The sequence below is a fragment of the Typopeltis vanoorti genome, chromosome 12, assembly GCF_054136105.1.
Source record: "Typopeltis vanoorti isolate ZY-2024b chromosome 12, IOZ_Tvanoo_1.0, whole genome shotgun sequence".
NCBI classification, from domain to species: Eukaryota; Metazoa; Arthropoda; class Arachnida; order Uropygi; family Thelyphonidae; genus Typopeltis; species Typopeltis vanoorti.
In genome coordinates this window covers 48,692,252-48,706,688 of record NC_143560.1, presented here as the reverse complement: position 1 = coordinate 48,706,688, position 14,437 = coordinate 48,692,252, and the positions used below count along the sequence as shown (strand labels likewise).

General features: G+C 36.2%; 1 protein-coding gene across 2 annotated transcripts in view; it reads right to left on the bottom strand.

Annotated features, from left to right (window-relative positions):
• LOC150100769 (bleomycin hydrolase) overlaps positions 1 to 14,437 on the bottom strand; it is a 157,828-nt gene that overhangs the window by 106,126 nt on the left and 37,265 nt on the right. For both annotated transcript variants that reach the window (XM_090401341.1, XM_090401342.1), the window contains exon 3: positions 2,220 to 2,372. In XM_090401341.1, the coding sequence (XP_090257467.1) occupies positions 2,220 to 2,372 (153 nt within the window). The remainder of the gene's footprint in view (positions 1 to 2,219; positions 2,373 to 14,437) is intronic.

Here is a 14,437-nt window from a genome sequence, read left to right as displayed (position 1 = left end):
GATACTAGGCAGAAGCACTGGAGAGGTCATCTTTACCTATAGGAGTTGCCATAAGGTGTACCACCTTATTATTAAATTACTCTGGATTTAGAGAAAGATGTTGAAAGTTTATTTTTCACTTGGTTAGACTATAATAAATTTAGTTTAATCCTTTATCCAAGTGTGTGTAAACAAAGTTTGCGCCTGAAAATATCTTCAGGACTGGGGTAAGGTAGTACAACACCAGGAAACTCGTAGCAAGGTGGCCAAAACTACCATCACTCTTATCTCAGTATCTCTAATAATGCAAAACACATCTCCTTGTGGATATATATAATGTTATGCATTAAGGGATAACATTATACATATCCACAAGGAGATGTGTTTTGCATTATTGGAGATACTGAGATAGGAGTGATGGTAGCTTGCCCATCTTTGCTACGAGTTGCCTGGTGTTGTACTACCTTACCCCAGTCCTGAAGATATTTTCAGACACAAACTTTGTTTGCTCACACTTGGATAGAGGATTAAACTAAATTTATTATACTAAAACTCCCTAAACAATTCCTAGCCTGATCAGGTTTTTCAATCATAATTCCCAATGTAATAAGACATTGAATATCTAATCACATCAAAGTGCATGACCTTGCATTTATTAATATTGAAATGGCAGCCATTTTCACATGCCCACAATTCCAGCCTATTCAAATCATTCTGCAAGTACTACTGCATAGCAGCAGCACTCCTGATTACTCTACCTACCTATCTTTGCATCATCAGCAAATAGCTGTATGTCACATGTCGAATCCTTTTCGATGTTGTTAAACTACTGATTGAATAACAATATACAGTGGTATACTTAGATTTTGCAAAAGCTTCTTTTGATAGACTGCCACAAGACAAGCTGTTAAATAAATTGACACAGATGGGATTAGATAACAGACTTCTGAGTTGGATCAGTAACTGGCTGTCAGATAGGTATCAGAAGTCTCTTATCTAATCCCATAAAGTTGTATATGGGGTTTAGTATCCTGAAAGAGGAAAGTCACTAGTGGTGCTACAGGGGTCAGTTTTGGGACCATTGTTGTTGTTGTTGTATATTAATGATATTGGGATGAGTTTAACTGGTGATATGGCTGTTATGACCTTACAGGAGAACTTGAATAGATTGCCTGAATGGACAGGTAAGTAGAACTGTCAGTTCAATGTTGCAAAGCGTAAGGGTTTGAAATTTGGTAAGCAACGACAGGATGCAAAGTATACACTTCATGGAGAAACTTTAAAGGATGTAGAGGAAATGAGACCTCTGAGAGTGGTGATGAACAAGCACCTGAGATTTAGGAGCCATATTGCACAAGTTGTGAAGATGTCTCACTGGATAATGACAATGATGTGGTGGACCCTGACATGCAGAAATATGATGCCATTGTATAAAGCCTTGATCAGGCCTTACATGGATTATTGTGTACAGATTTGGTCACTGGGTTTTTCATGGCGACGAGGATATGTTAGAAAGGATCCAGAGAAGATTCACAAAGGTGGCCAGTGGTCTTTGAAATGTGGAGTACAAGGACAGATTGAGAGAATGTAAATTGCAAAGCCTCGTGAATAGGAGGAGGAAGAGAAAGGGGGGGGGGGATATGATTGAGTCATATAAGCAAGTCAGGAGTCATCAGATTTACATGAAAAAGATTTTTCATAGAATAGGAGGGGATGAACAAGAGGCCATCCCTGGAAACTGTATAAGGAGGATGTGAGCAGAGGAGAGAAGAATAGGTTCTTTACATGGAAAGTGGTTGGTGAGTAAAATAAATTGCCTGAGTGTGTTGTGAATATGGAGACACTGAATCAGTTTAAGGCATGGTTGGATGAGTTTTGTGTGCAATAGTGTATACCTCCCATGATGAATCTCTGACTCCATGAAGGTCCAATGTTAATAATAATAAAACAAATTTATTATAAAAATTCTGCAAGTAGTTTTATGTAAAATTCGTAAAAACTAAATTATGTAATTTAGCTCAGCTGTGACATTATTATAAAATATGAGCAAATTGCTAAAACATGACCCTCCTTTAGTAAATCCATGCTGCAAATTTTCTGAACCCTTTACAATGAAACCTATCATTTTATTTATGATCTGCAACTTCATATCAAAAGAGCCAATCTACAATTCTACATTATCAACCCAAATAGTTACTTTATTCAATTTAAACATCACTTCCTTCTATAAAATGACTTACTTTGTCCCAAAAGAAAAGATAAGCCTGGCTAAACTCAAAGTCTTCTAGTTGGTACTGCTTCATAAATGAAACACGTATAACATTCAAACAAGCAAATATCCAACAACGGCCAGAATTCTTCTGATTGGTAACTGGTTTTCCTTCTGTATCTATCTAAAAAAATGTGAACAAATTAATAAGAAAATAAATATAAATCTGTATAATATAAACTGAAAAAAAAATTGGATGTGGGATTAAAACAAGTATATAATTTCTTGTCAAGTATAATATACATTGTAGCCAAGTGGAAACACTTTCAACAACTTTCTTTCAACCAGAATATTTAATAACAGTGATACACCTTTTATCTACTTGTATATGGAAGACTGAGAGGAGCCACCACTGAATGTCCTAGTCCAGGAATGAATCAGGTCAGAAGTGATGAATTTAATGAGTTTAGTGATCCTTTATAGTCACTCAGTAATATTTAAAGTGATCTTGTAGATCTCTCAGAGCTTTTGAAGGGATATCCTTGCAATTTAACAGAACCTTCATAAAGGTCAAAACCAGTCTGGGTAGTGATCAGATCATATAACGTTTTTGCATTATGAGATACTAAGGCAACTGATAAGAAGTCAACAGCCTCTATATATGCTAGTAGACAAATCATAAAAATACTTCATGCTTACACTTGGATATAGGATTAAAACAATAATATAATTTCTTGTCAATTACAATATATCCATCTTAACTAAATTAAGTAACTAGTGTAACTGATTTTGTATGAAAAAAACAAAAAAAAAATAAATAAAAACACCAAAAAAAGCCAAAACTATGAAAACAGGCAGGAACATAGAAAAGTTCGAAGCTGTACATGGTGGCATTAGAAAGATTGTTATTGAAACTTATGTATGAGAAAGGCTTGCAGGCTCATCTCCGAAGTCAGTCAGAAAGACTTCAAACAACTTTCCGATGGCCGGCAACTTATAATCAAAAGAAAGCAGAGGAGAACCAAAGGCATGCCAAACTTGAAACTTAAGATGAAACACTCATACCCATTCTTTGGGGGTTGCCAAACTTTATACGAGGTCTAATAAAAAGGGACTGAAGCAAGCAGAAGGGGTCCCGGTTCCAGAATTGCTGTCAGAGAGGAGGACGCCCGGTCCAGAATTGCCGTCAAAGAGGCTGCCGGGATCCACGTTGCTTGAGAGAGGAGTTTCCCGCTTCCAGAAAGGAGCTTCTCGGCTCGAGACATCGCTAGAGAGAGACTACTTCTAGGCCGCAGATAAGGTTTCAAATTGCCGAAAGGAAGAGTTCCAATTGCCAGAGAAAAGTTTCCAGGCCAGAGAGGGATCCAGTTAACAGTTGGTGACAGTTCTAGCTGTTAAAACGGCAGAAAAAGAAGGCAATCATCCAGGCATTTTTGGCAAGCCCAAGCAGAGGAGAAAAGGCAAGGCAAATTTCCCGAAGCATCTTCGCTCGTAAGTTTTTCTTTTCGCCGAGGGAGAGTAACCTTTTGCTGGAGCTGAATGAGCCCACAGCCCGCTACGTTCCCGATGAGATGCAGCCGAGCCAAAATTTCCTGAAGAAGATCTGAGACTAAAGAACTGCCATAGAACTTTTAGTGAAAGACTTTTGACTGAATGTGAGATACAGAGCCTTTGTAAGTTCAAAACTTTTATATAATTACTGTTATAGTTGATACAAGAAAGACGTTTAAGATATATGTTTAATAGTGTTAAGAAATGTCCATAAGAGAATCAATTGGCATGTTAGAGGTAACATGCCAATTGATTCAACACAGATTTAGGTAACATCTTTACGAGTACGCTTAGAGATTAATAAGTAAAAATTTGTAAACTGAGAGTAGGTAACCTTATGTGTTAAAGAAAGTATTTAATGTTGAAGAAAGAAGGTTCTAATTTTTGCTAAAAAGTTTTTATAGATGGATAGAGAAAGCAATCTCCCTAATGTTAAATTTGTGTATATTTCATAGTAAATAACTGTCATTCGACTTTCTTGTTTAAAGAGTGCTGCCTGTTTGTTTATTTACAACTGCGCTGTTTCTAAAATAAATCGGACTTGTTGAGTGGGAATCTAAGTGAGTTGGCTAAAGTGTGAAATTAAGAAAAAGAATAGACCACGATTGTTTGTGAAAGTTTTAATGTAGGAATTTGTGTTAGAGAAAGAGAGAGAGAAATCTACCAGCCATATATTTGAGTTCTTTTTGCTAATCAAAGATATTAGTGGCACAGTCTCATTTTAAATAAATTTTCTAATATCTTAGGCATAAGACTCGTAATGCGAAAGGTAGATAAACATAGCACGTAATAAGATAAACAAGCGAGAGAAAGCGCACACAGCAAATTAGAATAACGGAGAATAAAGTAAAGAGTAAAAGACATCACAAGTAATTAATAAAAATTACAAGTATACAAAGTTAAATAATAATAAAAGATTACAATGTCGCAATAACGACTGGATAGAAAAAGTAGATGTACAACAAAAGCCCATTGTATGTGTTTCATTTAATTTGAGGATAATCATGAGTGTATCAAAGAAATCGAAGACGTATCATTTTCACAAGGCATGGGAAATGGATTGTTTCTTTACAAAGGTAAATGGAAAATGTTGTTGTTTGATTTGTAATTCATCTGTAGCAATTCCAAAAAAAAAAAATACTGAGAGACATTTTCGATCGCTACCTGCAAAATATGATGAAGATTTTCCCAAAAATTCCGAAATACGTAAATCAAAAATTATAAATTTAAAGGTAGGACTTTCTGGACAACAAAATATGATTTCAAAAGTAATAAATAAACCAATATCATTCACTATTGCATCTTTGAAAGTGTGTCATTTATTAGCAAAAGCAAAAAAGCCTTTTACTGATGGAGAGTTAATAGAAGAATCGTTTCTTTTAGCAGCAGAATCTTTATTTTCTGATTTTAAAAATAAAATGAAATCATTTCGAATATTAAAGATTTACAACTTTCAAGAACAACGGTTATTAGAAGAGTTGAAATTTTAAGCCTGTGTAGCTCAGTGGAAGTGGCGCTTGCGTCCTTTGCGCTTGGCCGCTTGAAGTTAGACCTAGGTTCTAGTCTAGGCGCTGACTGGAGGAACTTTTTCTAAGCCTATCTTCGACCGGTTCCCGAGTTAGTCGATCTCTGGCACAGGCAAGCGGGTTTTTACCTCCGGAAACTCGGGTTTTTCGTCCCGTAAACTCAAGAAAATCGACTGTAGTACCCACATTATTTCAGAGAGTGACATATCTTGTTAGGGTTAGGTACCTAGAGATGGCAGCACTTGTTTGCCAGCCTCTTCATCGGCGGCTGCTATAATTAGTGATAGACATGGGACAGCTATCTCTGATTGGCTACTGGTGGAGATTGAACTGCCCACTCAGTCTCCAAAAGCTAGATAGGGTATAAAGGCCTCACCTACTCCCTATTAGGGAATAAAAGGCATTAGTTGATTTTTTTTTTTTTTTGAAATTTCAAGTGCTGATCTGAATACTCAGTTAATGTCAGACATTCACCAGTGTGTTGCGTTTTCATTATAATTTGATGAATCAAACGACTTCACTGATATTGCTCAGTTAATGGTATTTATTCGCATTGTATTTCAAGATTATTCAAGTAAAGAAGAACTTTTGAAAATTATACCATTATTGGGAAGGACTAGGAGAGAAGACATTTTTTCAGCATTTGATGAATTTGTGAAACAACACAAACTTCTGCTTTTTAAACTTGTGTCTATTACTACTGATGGTGCTCTTGCAATGATAGGTAATAAATCAGGCTTCATTTAATTATGTAAAAATTATGGCAAATATCCAGATTTTTTAACGTACCACTGTATTATTCCCCAACAAGTACTGTGTAGTAAAAGATTAAACACACAAGATGTTTTGGATATTACATTTAAAATCATAAATTCTGTTCGAGGAAAAGCCCTGCAACGGCGGTTATTTAAATTATAGGCAGATGATGATAGGGAACTCCTGTTGTACAATAATGTTCGCAGGCTCAGCAAAAGTCAATTTTTAGAAAGATTTCTTGTATTAATTAACGATATAAAAAATTTTTTTTGATGAAAAAGGAGTTATTTATCCACAATTGAGTGATAAAAGATGGTTGTTTACACTTATCATTTCTAGTATCATTTTTAAGCAATTTAAATTTAGAGTTACAAGGTAGAGATAAAAATTTAATTGACATGTTAAGTTCAATAAAAGCTTTCCAACAATACTTTTATTAAAGAAAAATATAAATGACCACGAATTTAGACATTTCCCATATTTATTAAAATTTTTTGAACAAAATCAAGAAATGCTTCGCTATGATTTAAAATAATTTATTCGTGAAATAGAATTAGTTGAGGAAGACGTGTGTAGAGGCTTAAGTGCTGTGAGGACATCACGTTGGAGGCTTAATGGATTTTTTACAACACTCACAAAGAATTAAAATAGAATTTAATACTCCTATATTTCGTCCTAGTCACTAGGACATCTACGGGGATTACAAAATCAATTAATGTAACATATGCACAAATAACAAACAATACTAAGCCCAACCACGTGGGTGACACTAAAGTCCTATCTAGGTAGAGCGCCCTCTAAGGGCAGTAGTAGGTGGCCTGGAATGTAAGGTGGGAACTCTGGTGATGAGTGTTTCCCAAATCTTTGGAAGCTTAATGCAACCATATTTATTGAGATTTGGTTGGTTTTTGAGAGCTGCTGCTGCTTCTAAGAAAAGTCTCTCTTTCTTGAATTTGCTGTGGTGGAGCATGGTGGTTTTCTTCCATGATACTCTGTGGGTGGTGTCCAAAGCATGGTCAGCCAAGCCTGAATGGCCATAGTTGTGTTTGAAGATGTAAGACTTGTGTTCCTCTAGACGGATGGATGCTGATCTGCCTGTCTGTCCAAAGTACGCCAGCTTACAGGAACAGGGTACTTTGTAAACTCCAGGCAGAGAGAGAGGAGGGAGCTGATCTTTCGTAGAACGGATAAGGGTAGCCAGTTTGCGGTGGGGCTTATATGCTGTGTGTAGATTGTACTGTTTTAGTATCTTGGCTATTTTTTCAGAAGTGCCACGGATGTAAGGTATGGTGATGGCATTTTTAAAATCTTGTTGACGAGAAGGAAGGGGAATGGGGGAGGAGTTGATTATTTTTTTGATACTGTGATCACTGTAGCCATTAGAGAGGAAAGTGCTGTGTATGTGGTTAAGCTCATTAGTGAGGGCGGTTCCACTGGAACAAAGATTGTGGGCTCTCTTGGTAAGAGTTTTAATAATGCCATATTGTTGAGAGGGGTGGTGGTGGGAGAGTTTGTGAATGTATCTGCCTGTGTGTGTGGGTTTTCTGTATACGGTGAAGGTAAGTGTATCATTAGGCAGGCGTGTGACTAAGGTGTCTAGGAAGGGTAAACAATTGTTCTTTTCCTTTTCCATAGTGAACTGGATTCTTGGATGTAGACTATTGAGATGACTGAGGAAGGAGTCTAACGTGTCTGGGCCATGAGGCCAAATAGAGAACACATCATCTACATATCTTAGCCAGATAGAAGGTTTGAGTGGGGCTGAGTCTATGGCTCGTTTTTCGAAAAACGTTTTTCGAAAAATGCAGAAATAAAGTTTTTAGTTGTTTATTTGTATGCATAATCAGATATCAGGTTGGGGGAACGTGATCTATATAAGAGAGTAGATCACCGAATAACTTTTTATAGAAAAGTAGCTCATACTTTTATGAGCTACTTTTCCATAGTAAAAAAAAGGTTGAACACCACTGTCACATATCATACATGGACCAAATAATAACTCTAAGAATAAATTGAACAATCAAAAATAGAATGGAAAAGAAACCTGTACTTAGGATTCATTGACTTCAAAAAAGCATTCAACAGCATAAACAGAGAAATAATTTAGAAATTAATGAAATACTGTGGCATACCAGAGAAAATAATAATATGGTAAAAGTAATGTACAACAATATTAAAATCAAGATAATATCTAATGAGAATTTAAGTAAAGAAATTAAAACAACAAGGTGTAAGGCAAGGGTGCATACCCTACTCTACAATCTTCTTACTAATAATAAATTAGGTGATGAGAAACACAACAGATGAAAGCTTTAATATGAAGACATATGCTTAATAGCTTAAAAGCACTAACATATGGAAAGAAAAATAGATAATTTAAACCTGGAAGCCTCCAGGTCTCAAATTCACAGCGAATGACATATTAATGGAAAAAGGTGGTCCAATCAAATTTGTTATGCTTGCTTATCAAAGGCATATGTTTTTAGTATATTTTGTGACTTCAAGAGGGCAACTGACACCATGCAACCAACCATCTAATATTTAAACCTCCATCTACATACTACACCATCTACCATCAAAATAATAATATTCTTGTCTGTTAACTGCATGGGGTGCTTAAGGGTCAAAGCTGTATAACTGAGAGGAGACCTCCACATAGCCTTTAAAGGAATGCGGAGAACCGACAAGGGCTTCTGACCTAATGTCCAATCCTCACCTTCTTGTGGTGCACCCTGTTGGGTATCTACTTGGATACTGAACAGACGAGGATGGGCTGGCAATTTGGGATTTAGCCGACCAAATTGTATTCTTATTGGTTAAACCAAAATATAGAATGATGGTACAACATGACAAAATTTCATGCCGGCTGGGGCGTCGCCTGGTTAAACAAGGCCCCCGTTGTTTTCGCCAGGGAACCAGGGCGAACAGCAAAAAGTCAGCTACTGGAACAAATCTGAAAACAAACCCCAACTCAACATCACCAGAGTTAAAGATCGGTACTATCAACGTAAGAAGCCTGAATGGCAAAGAAATAGAGCTAGCTGAGGAATTACATAAATACCAGATCGACATAATAGGGGTGACTGAAACAAAAAAAGGCGAAAACTGGTGAGATCTTTCTGAGCAATAAATACAAAATGTTATATTCAGGCAATGACAATCAAGGAAAAGAAGGAATAGCCATAGTATTCAACACAAAATACGAGGCTAATCTTCTTGAATGGCAGTCAGTCTCAAGTAGAGTAATGTGGGCAAATATGAGAATGGGGAACTGGACAATGAGACGTATTTGTGCCTATGGTCCCACAGAAGGTTCTACTAAGGTAGAAGTGGAGGAATTTTTTGAGGCTTTAGAAAAAGCAACTGACACAATGAAAAATGAAAAGTTGGTCCTTGTTGGGGATCTAAATAGCAGAGTAGGAAATGATCGTGAGACATACAAAAATATTTTGGGAAAATTTGGAGAAAAGAGCAAAGCTAATAATAATGGCAAATATCTGTTAGATTTCTGCTCAGGACATGGACTGGTTATTACTAACTCCAAGTTCCAACATAAAAATGTGCACAAATTCACATGGAGAGAAGAGGCTAGGAATAAGAAAAGTCTCATTGACTATGTTATTGTTGATAGTGATGTTTTCTCCCTGGTGCAGGACACCAGAGTTACAGAGGATTTGAAATTGGAAGTGATCACTATTTAGTCTTGAGCAGGATAAAATTGAATTTCATATTGAAAAGAATAACATGTAAGAAAGTTTTAAAGCGAATAAAAGTTGAGCAGCTCTCAGATGTGAGCTGTAGACTAAAATACACAAAGATTATTGAAGAAAAAATGGAAGAGTTTGAGAACAGGAATCAAACCTTGGAGATTCAGTGGCAAACTCTGAAGAAAACATTGATTGATTCTGCCAGAGAGGCATGTGGTGAGGTTGTCTGTAAGGATAAAAAAATCAGAACTCCCTGGTGGACACAGGAAGTTAAAGAGGCAGTGAAGGAAAAGAAGAAAGCATACCAAAAGTTCCTGCCAAATAAGTCAGCTTGTGCTCTTAGAGAATATAAAGACAAATGCAAGAATGCTGAACACTGTGTAAAACTAGCTAAAAAGTCATGGGAGGACTTTGGCAAGAATATAGAAAATAAATATCAAGAAGGTGGCAAAATATTCTGGAGGTTGTTGAAGAAGCTTAAGAATGGAGGAAAGAGTGCTGTAAAAGGAATTAGAGATATAAAGGTGACATGAAAACAGGAGAAAAAGATATCCTTGAAGTATGGAGTAATTATTACTTTGAAAAACTGCTAAATGAAACAAGCAGTGATGACAGCACAGTGGTAAAAAACACTGACCAGGCATGCAGTCAGGAATACATATTCATACCTGAAGTAGAAAAAGCCATCAAAGGCTTGAAATGTGGAAAAGCAGCAGGAGTAGATGATATTCGACCAGAAATGCTGAAGTATGGTGGTATAAGAGTCTTACAGTGGCTGCACTGCATAGTTCAGAAAGCCTGGACAGAGGGACAAATTTCCGATGATTAGAGTAGAGCTCTCATAGTACCCATATATAAAAAGGGAAATAAAACTGCATGTGAGAATTACAGAGGTATTTCCCTACTGAGTGTTCCTGTGTTCCTGGCAAGATCTATGCAAGTATACTTGAGAAACGGTTGAGAAGAATTGTGGAAGAAAAGCTTCGTAAAGAACAAGCTAGATTCAGGCCAAATAGAGGCTGTCATGATCAGATCTTCACTTTACGACAAATAGTCGAGAAAGCATGGGAATATTACAAAGATCTGTATTTAAGTTTTGTCGATCTGGAAAAGGCATATGACAAGGTGCCAAGAGAGAAGCTATTCAATACGCTGCAGTTATATGGTGTTAATGGGGCATTATATCAAGCAATACTTAGTCTTTATTTGAGTTGTAAGTCAGCAGTTAGAATTGAAGGAAGTACTGGAAGATGGTTTAATGTTAAATCTGGTGTGAGACAATGATGTACATTATCCCCTCTGTTATTCATTATCTATATGGATCACATTATGAAGGAAAGTGGTATTAAACATGATATCAAAATTGGAGATGTTAATGTCAGCTCTTTGCTTTATGCGGATGATGTTATAATTCTAAATAAATCTGCTACAAGTCTGCAAGATTCTCTGACTAAATTGAATAGCTGTTGTAATAGATATGGTATGAAGGTCAGCAATAAAAAGACAAAGACAATGAAAACAGGCAGAATCATTGAAAATGTCAACTGTGTTGTGAATGGACAACCTGTGGAACAAGTAAAACATTTCAGCTATTTAGGCACGATTTTTACTGAAGATGGTAAATTAAATATAGAAATAGACAACAGAATCAGCAAAGCTGGTATCGTGGGAAGTCAATTGAATAAATTCATATGGAATAAGAGAGAAATTAGTCGGAACACTAAATTAGCTGTATTATACAAGACAGTGTTCAAACCAGTTTTAACTTATGGATCTGAGAGCTGGGTCAGAAGTAAAACACTTGACCAAAGACTAGAGACCACAGATATGAGAGTCCTGAGAAAGATTATAGGCATGAACAGATGGCATCAATGGCAGTATCATATTAAAAACGAGGATATTAGGAAAGAACTTGATATTGTCAGCATCCAGGAATGCGTTAGCAGAGCTAATCTCAGGTGGTATGGTCACTTAAACAGAATGGGCGAGGAAAGATTAGAAAACAAGTGTTCTCTGCCAGATTGGCAGCAAAACGACCCAGAGGAAGACCAAGATATAGGTGGATTGATACGGTACAAAGTGCTTTAGACGATAGAAATATAAGATCTGATAATGTTGGAGTCTTGACAAGTAACAGATTGATTTGGAGGAAAATTGAAGACAGGAAATTAATAATGATGTAATTTTTTTCATGTAGTACTATCATATCCTGTACACCCCTTGAGGGTACATGGCAGGAATTTGATGATGATGATGATAATGTTAACTGCATGTGTTCACAGGCCAATTTGCTTATTTGTGGGATTAAACACCTGAGTTTCTGAAGAAACCCTGCTACTTCCATGAGAGTTAAGCTAATCTGCCATCAACTGAAAACGCCTGCATAAAGATTTACTCTCTTCATGACAAGAATCAAACTAGGGTGTTTTCCAATCGAAGAGCATGTCACTTTGCTCTTCCAACCACACTTATAGAGATATAAGTTCTCACACACCAGCTTTTAATAATATCATATAACTTAAGTACTGCCTGACAAAATGTAATAAAGTTCCTTCTATTTGTGATGAGATATCTTTCCAATATCCTCACTTATTTTAGAATTGCACTTTCAAGAATAAAAACTATTTTTTATATCATTCTCACCCGTGGATATCGCATTGAAAAGTGTTTTTTTATTAAAAAAATAAAATAAAATAAATAAATAAAAATAAAAAATCATGTGATTATTCATTCTCTGCTAGAAGGAAAAATTGAAACTTAAAAGGATATGAAAAGAAAACTAAAAAAATTGTTTACTGATACTGTTATTTCATAATGTGATAATGTTTTTAGAATAAGAGGAACAAATGCACAGTTTATTAAGAATAAGTTGACTGTACAAGAATATAAAATATTTGTTTATGGGCACAAGAAATAAGAAAAGCCTCACTGACTACATCGTTGTTGATATTGGTATCAACATGCTGGTTCAGGATACAAGAGTGTACAGAGAATTTAAAATTAGAAGTGAGCATTACTTAGTACTATGCAGGATATAAATGGATATTGCATTGAAAAGAATATTCAATGCGATATCCATTTTAAGTTTTAAAAAGAATTAAAGTTGAGCTGCTTTTACAGGTAAACTGTAGCCTCGACTATACAAATACTGGGGATGTTTATTGGTCAAAGCTGTGTAACTGAGAGGAGAACTCCACATAGCCTTTAAAGGAATGCGGAGAACTGACCAGGGCTCTGACCAATGTCCAATCCTCACCTTCTCATGGTGAACCCTGTTAGGTATCTACCTGAATACTGAATGAAAGATGATGGGCTGGCAATTTGGGATTTACCTGACCAAATTGTATTCTTATTGGCTTAAACCACAATATAAAATGATGGTACAACATGACTGGATTTCATGCCGGCTGAGGTGTCACCTGGTTAAACAAGCCCCCCCCCCCCCCATTGTTTTCGCCATGGAACCAGGACAAACAGCGGTCTGCTACTGGAACAAATCCTAAAACATACCCCATCTCAACATCAGAGTTCAAGATTGGTACTATCAACATAAGAAGCCTGAATGGCAAAGAAATGGAGTTAGCTGAGGAATTGGATAAGTACCAGATCGACATAATAGGGATAACTGAAACAAAAGAGACAAAAACTGGTGAGATCTTTCTGAGCAATAAATACAAAATGTTATATTTTCAGGCAATGACAATTAAGGAAAAGAAGATGTAGCCATAGTATTCAATACTAAATATGATGCTAATCTTCTTGAATGGCAGGCAATATCAAGTAGAGTGATGTGGGCAAATATCAGAATGGGGAACTGGACAATCAGACTTATTTGTATGTATGTATGTATGGTCCCACACAAGGTTCTACTAAATTAGAAGGATAGAAACTTTTTGAAGCCTTAGAGAAAACAACTGACACGATGAAAAAAAGAAAAGTTGGTCCTTGTTGAAGATCTAAATAGCAGAGTAGGAAGTGATTAAAAATGTTTTGGGAAAATTTGGAGAAAAGAGCAAAGCTAATAATAATGGCAAATATCTGTTGGATTTCTGCTCAGGACTGGACTGGTTATTACTAATACCATGTTCCAACATAAAAATGTGCACACATTCACATGGAGAGAAGAGGCAAGGAATAAGAAAAGTTTCATTGACTATGTTATTGTTGATAGTGATGTTTTCTCCTTGGTGGAGGACACTAGAGTATACAGAAGATCTGAAATTGGAAGTGATCACCATTTAGTCTTGAGCAAGATAAAACTGAATTTTATATTGAAAAGAAGAACATGTAAGAAATAAATTAAAGATACCAAGAAATTACATGCTTAGTTCATCCTTTATCCAAGTGTAAGAAAACAAAGTTTGTGCCTGAAGTATTTTCAGGACTGGGGCAACTCATATATAGAAGCTAATGACTTCACATCACTTGCCTTAGTATCCCACAATGCAAAGCAGATACCTTACGGGTATGTATAATGCTATGCATTATGGGAAGGGTTGAGATCTCTTCAGTGGGAGCCAGACCCAGAGGTGATACTAAGGTTGAAGTAATGCAGAAGTCATAATATCATATATGAGTTGCCAAAAGGTGTCACACCCAGAGTTATTTAATAATAAGGTGTGATACCTTTTGGCAATTCGTATATGAAACTATGACTTCTGCATTACTTCAGCCTTGACAGGAAACAGATTGATTTGGAGAAAAATTGT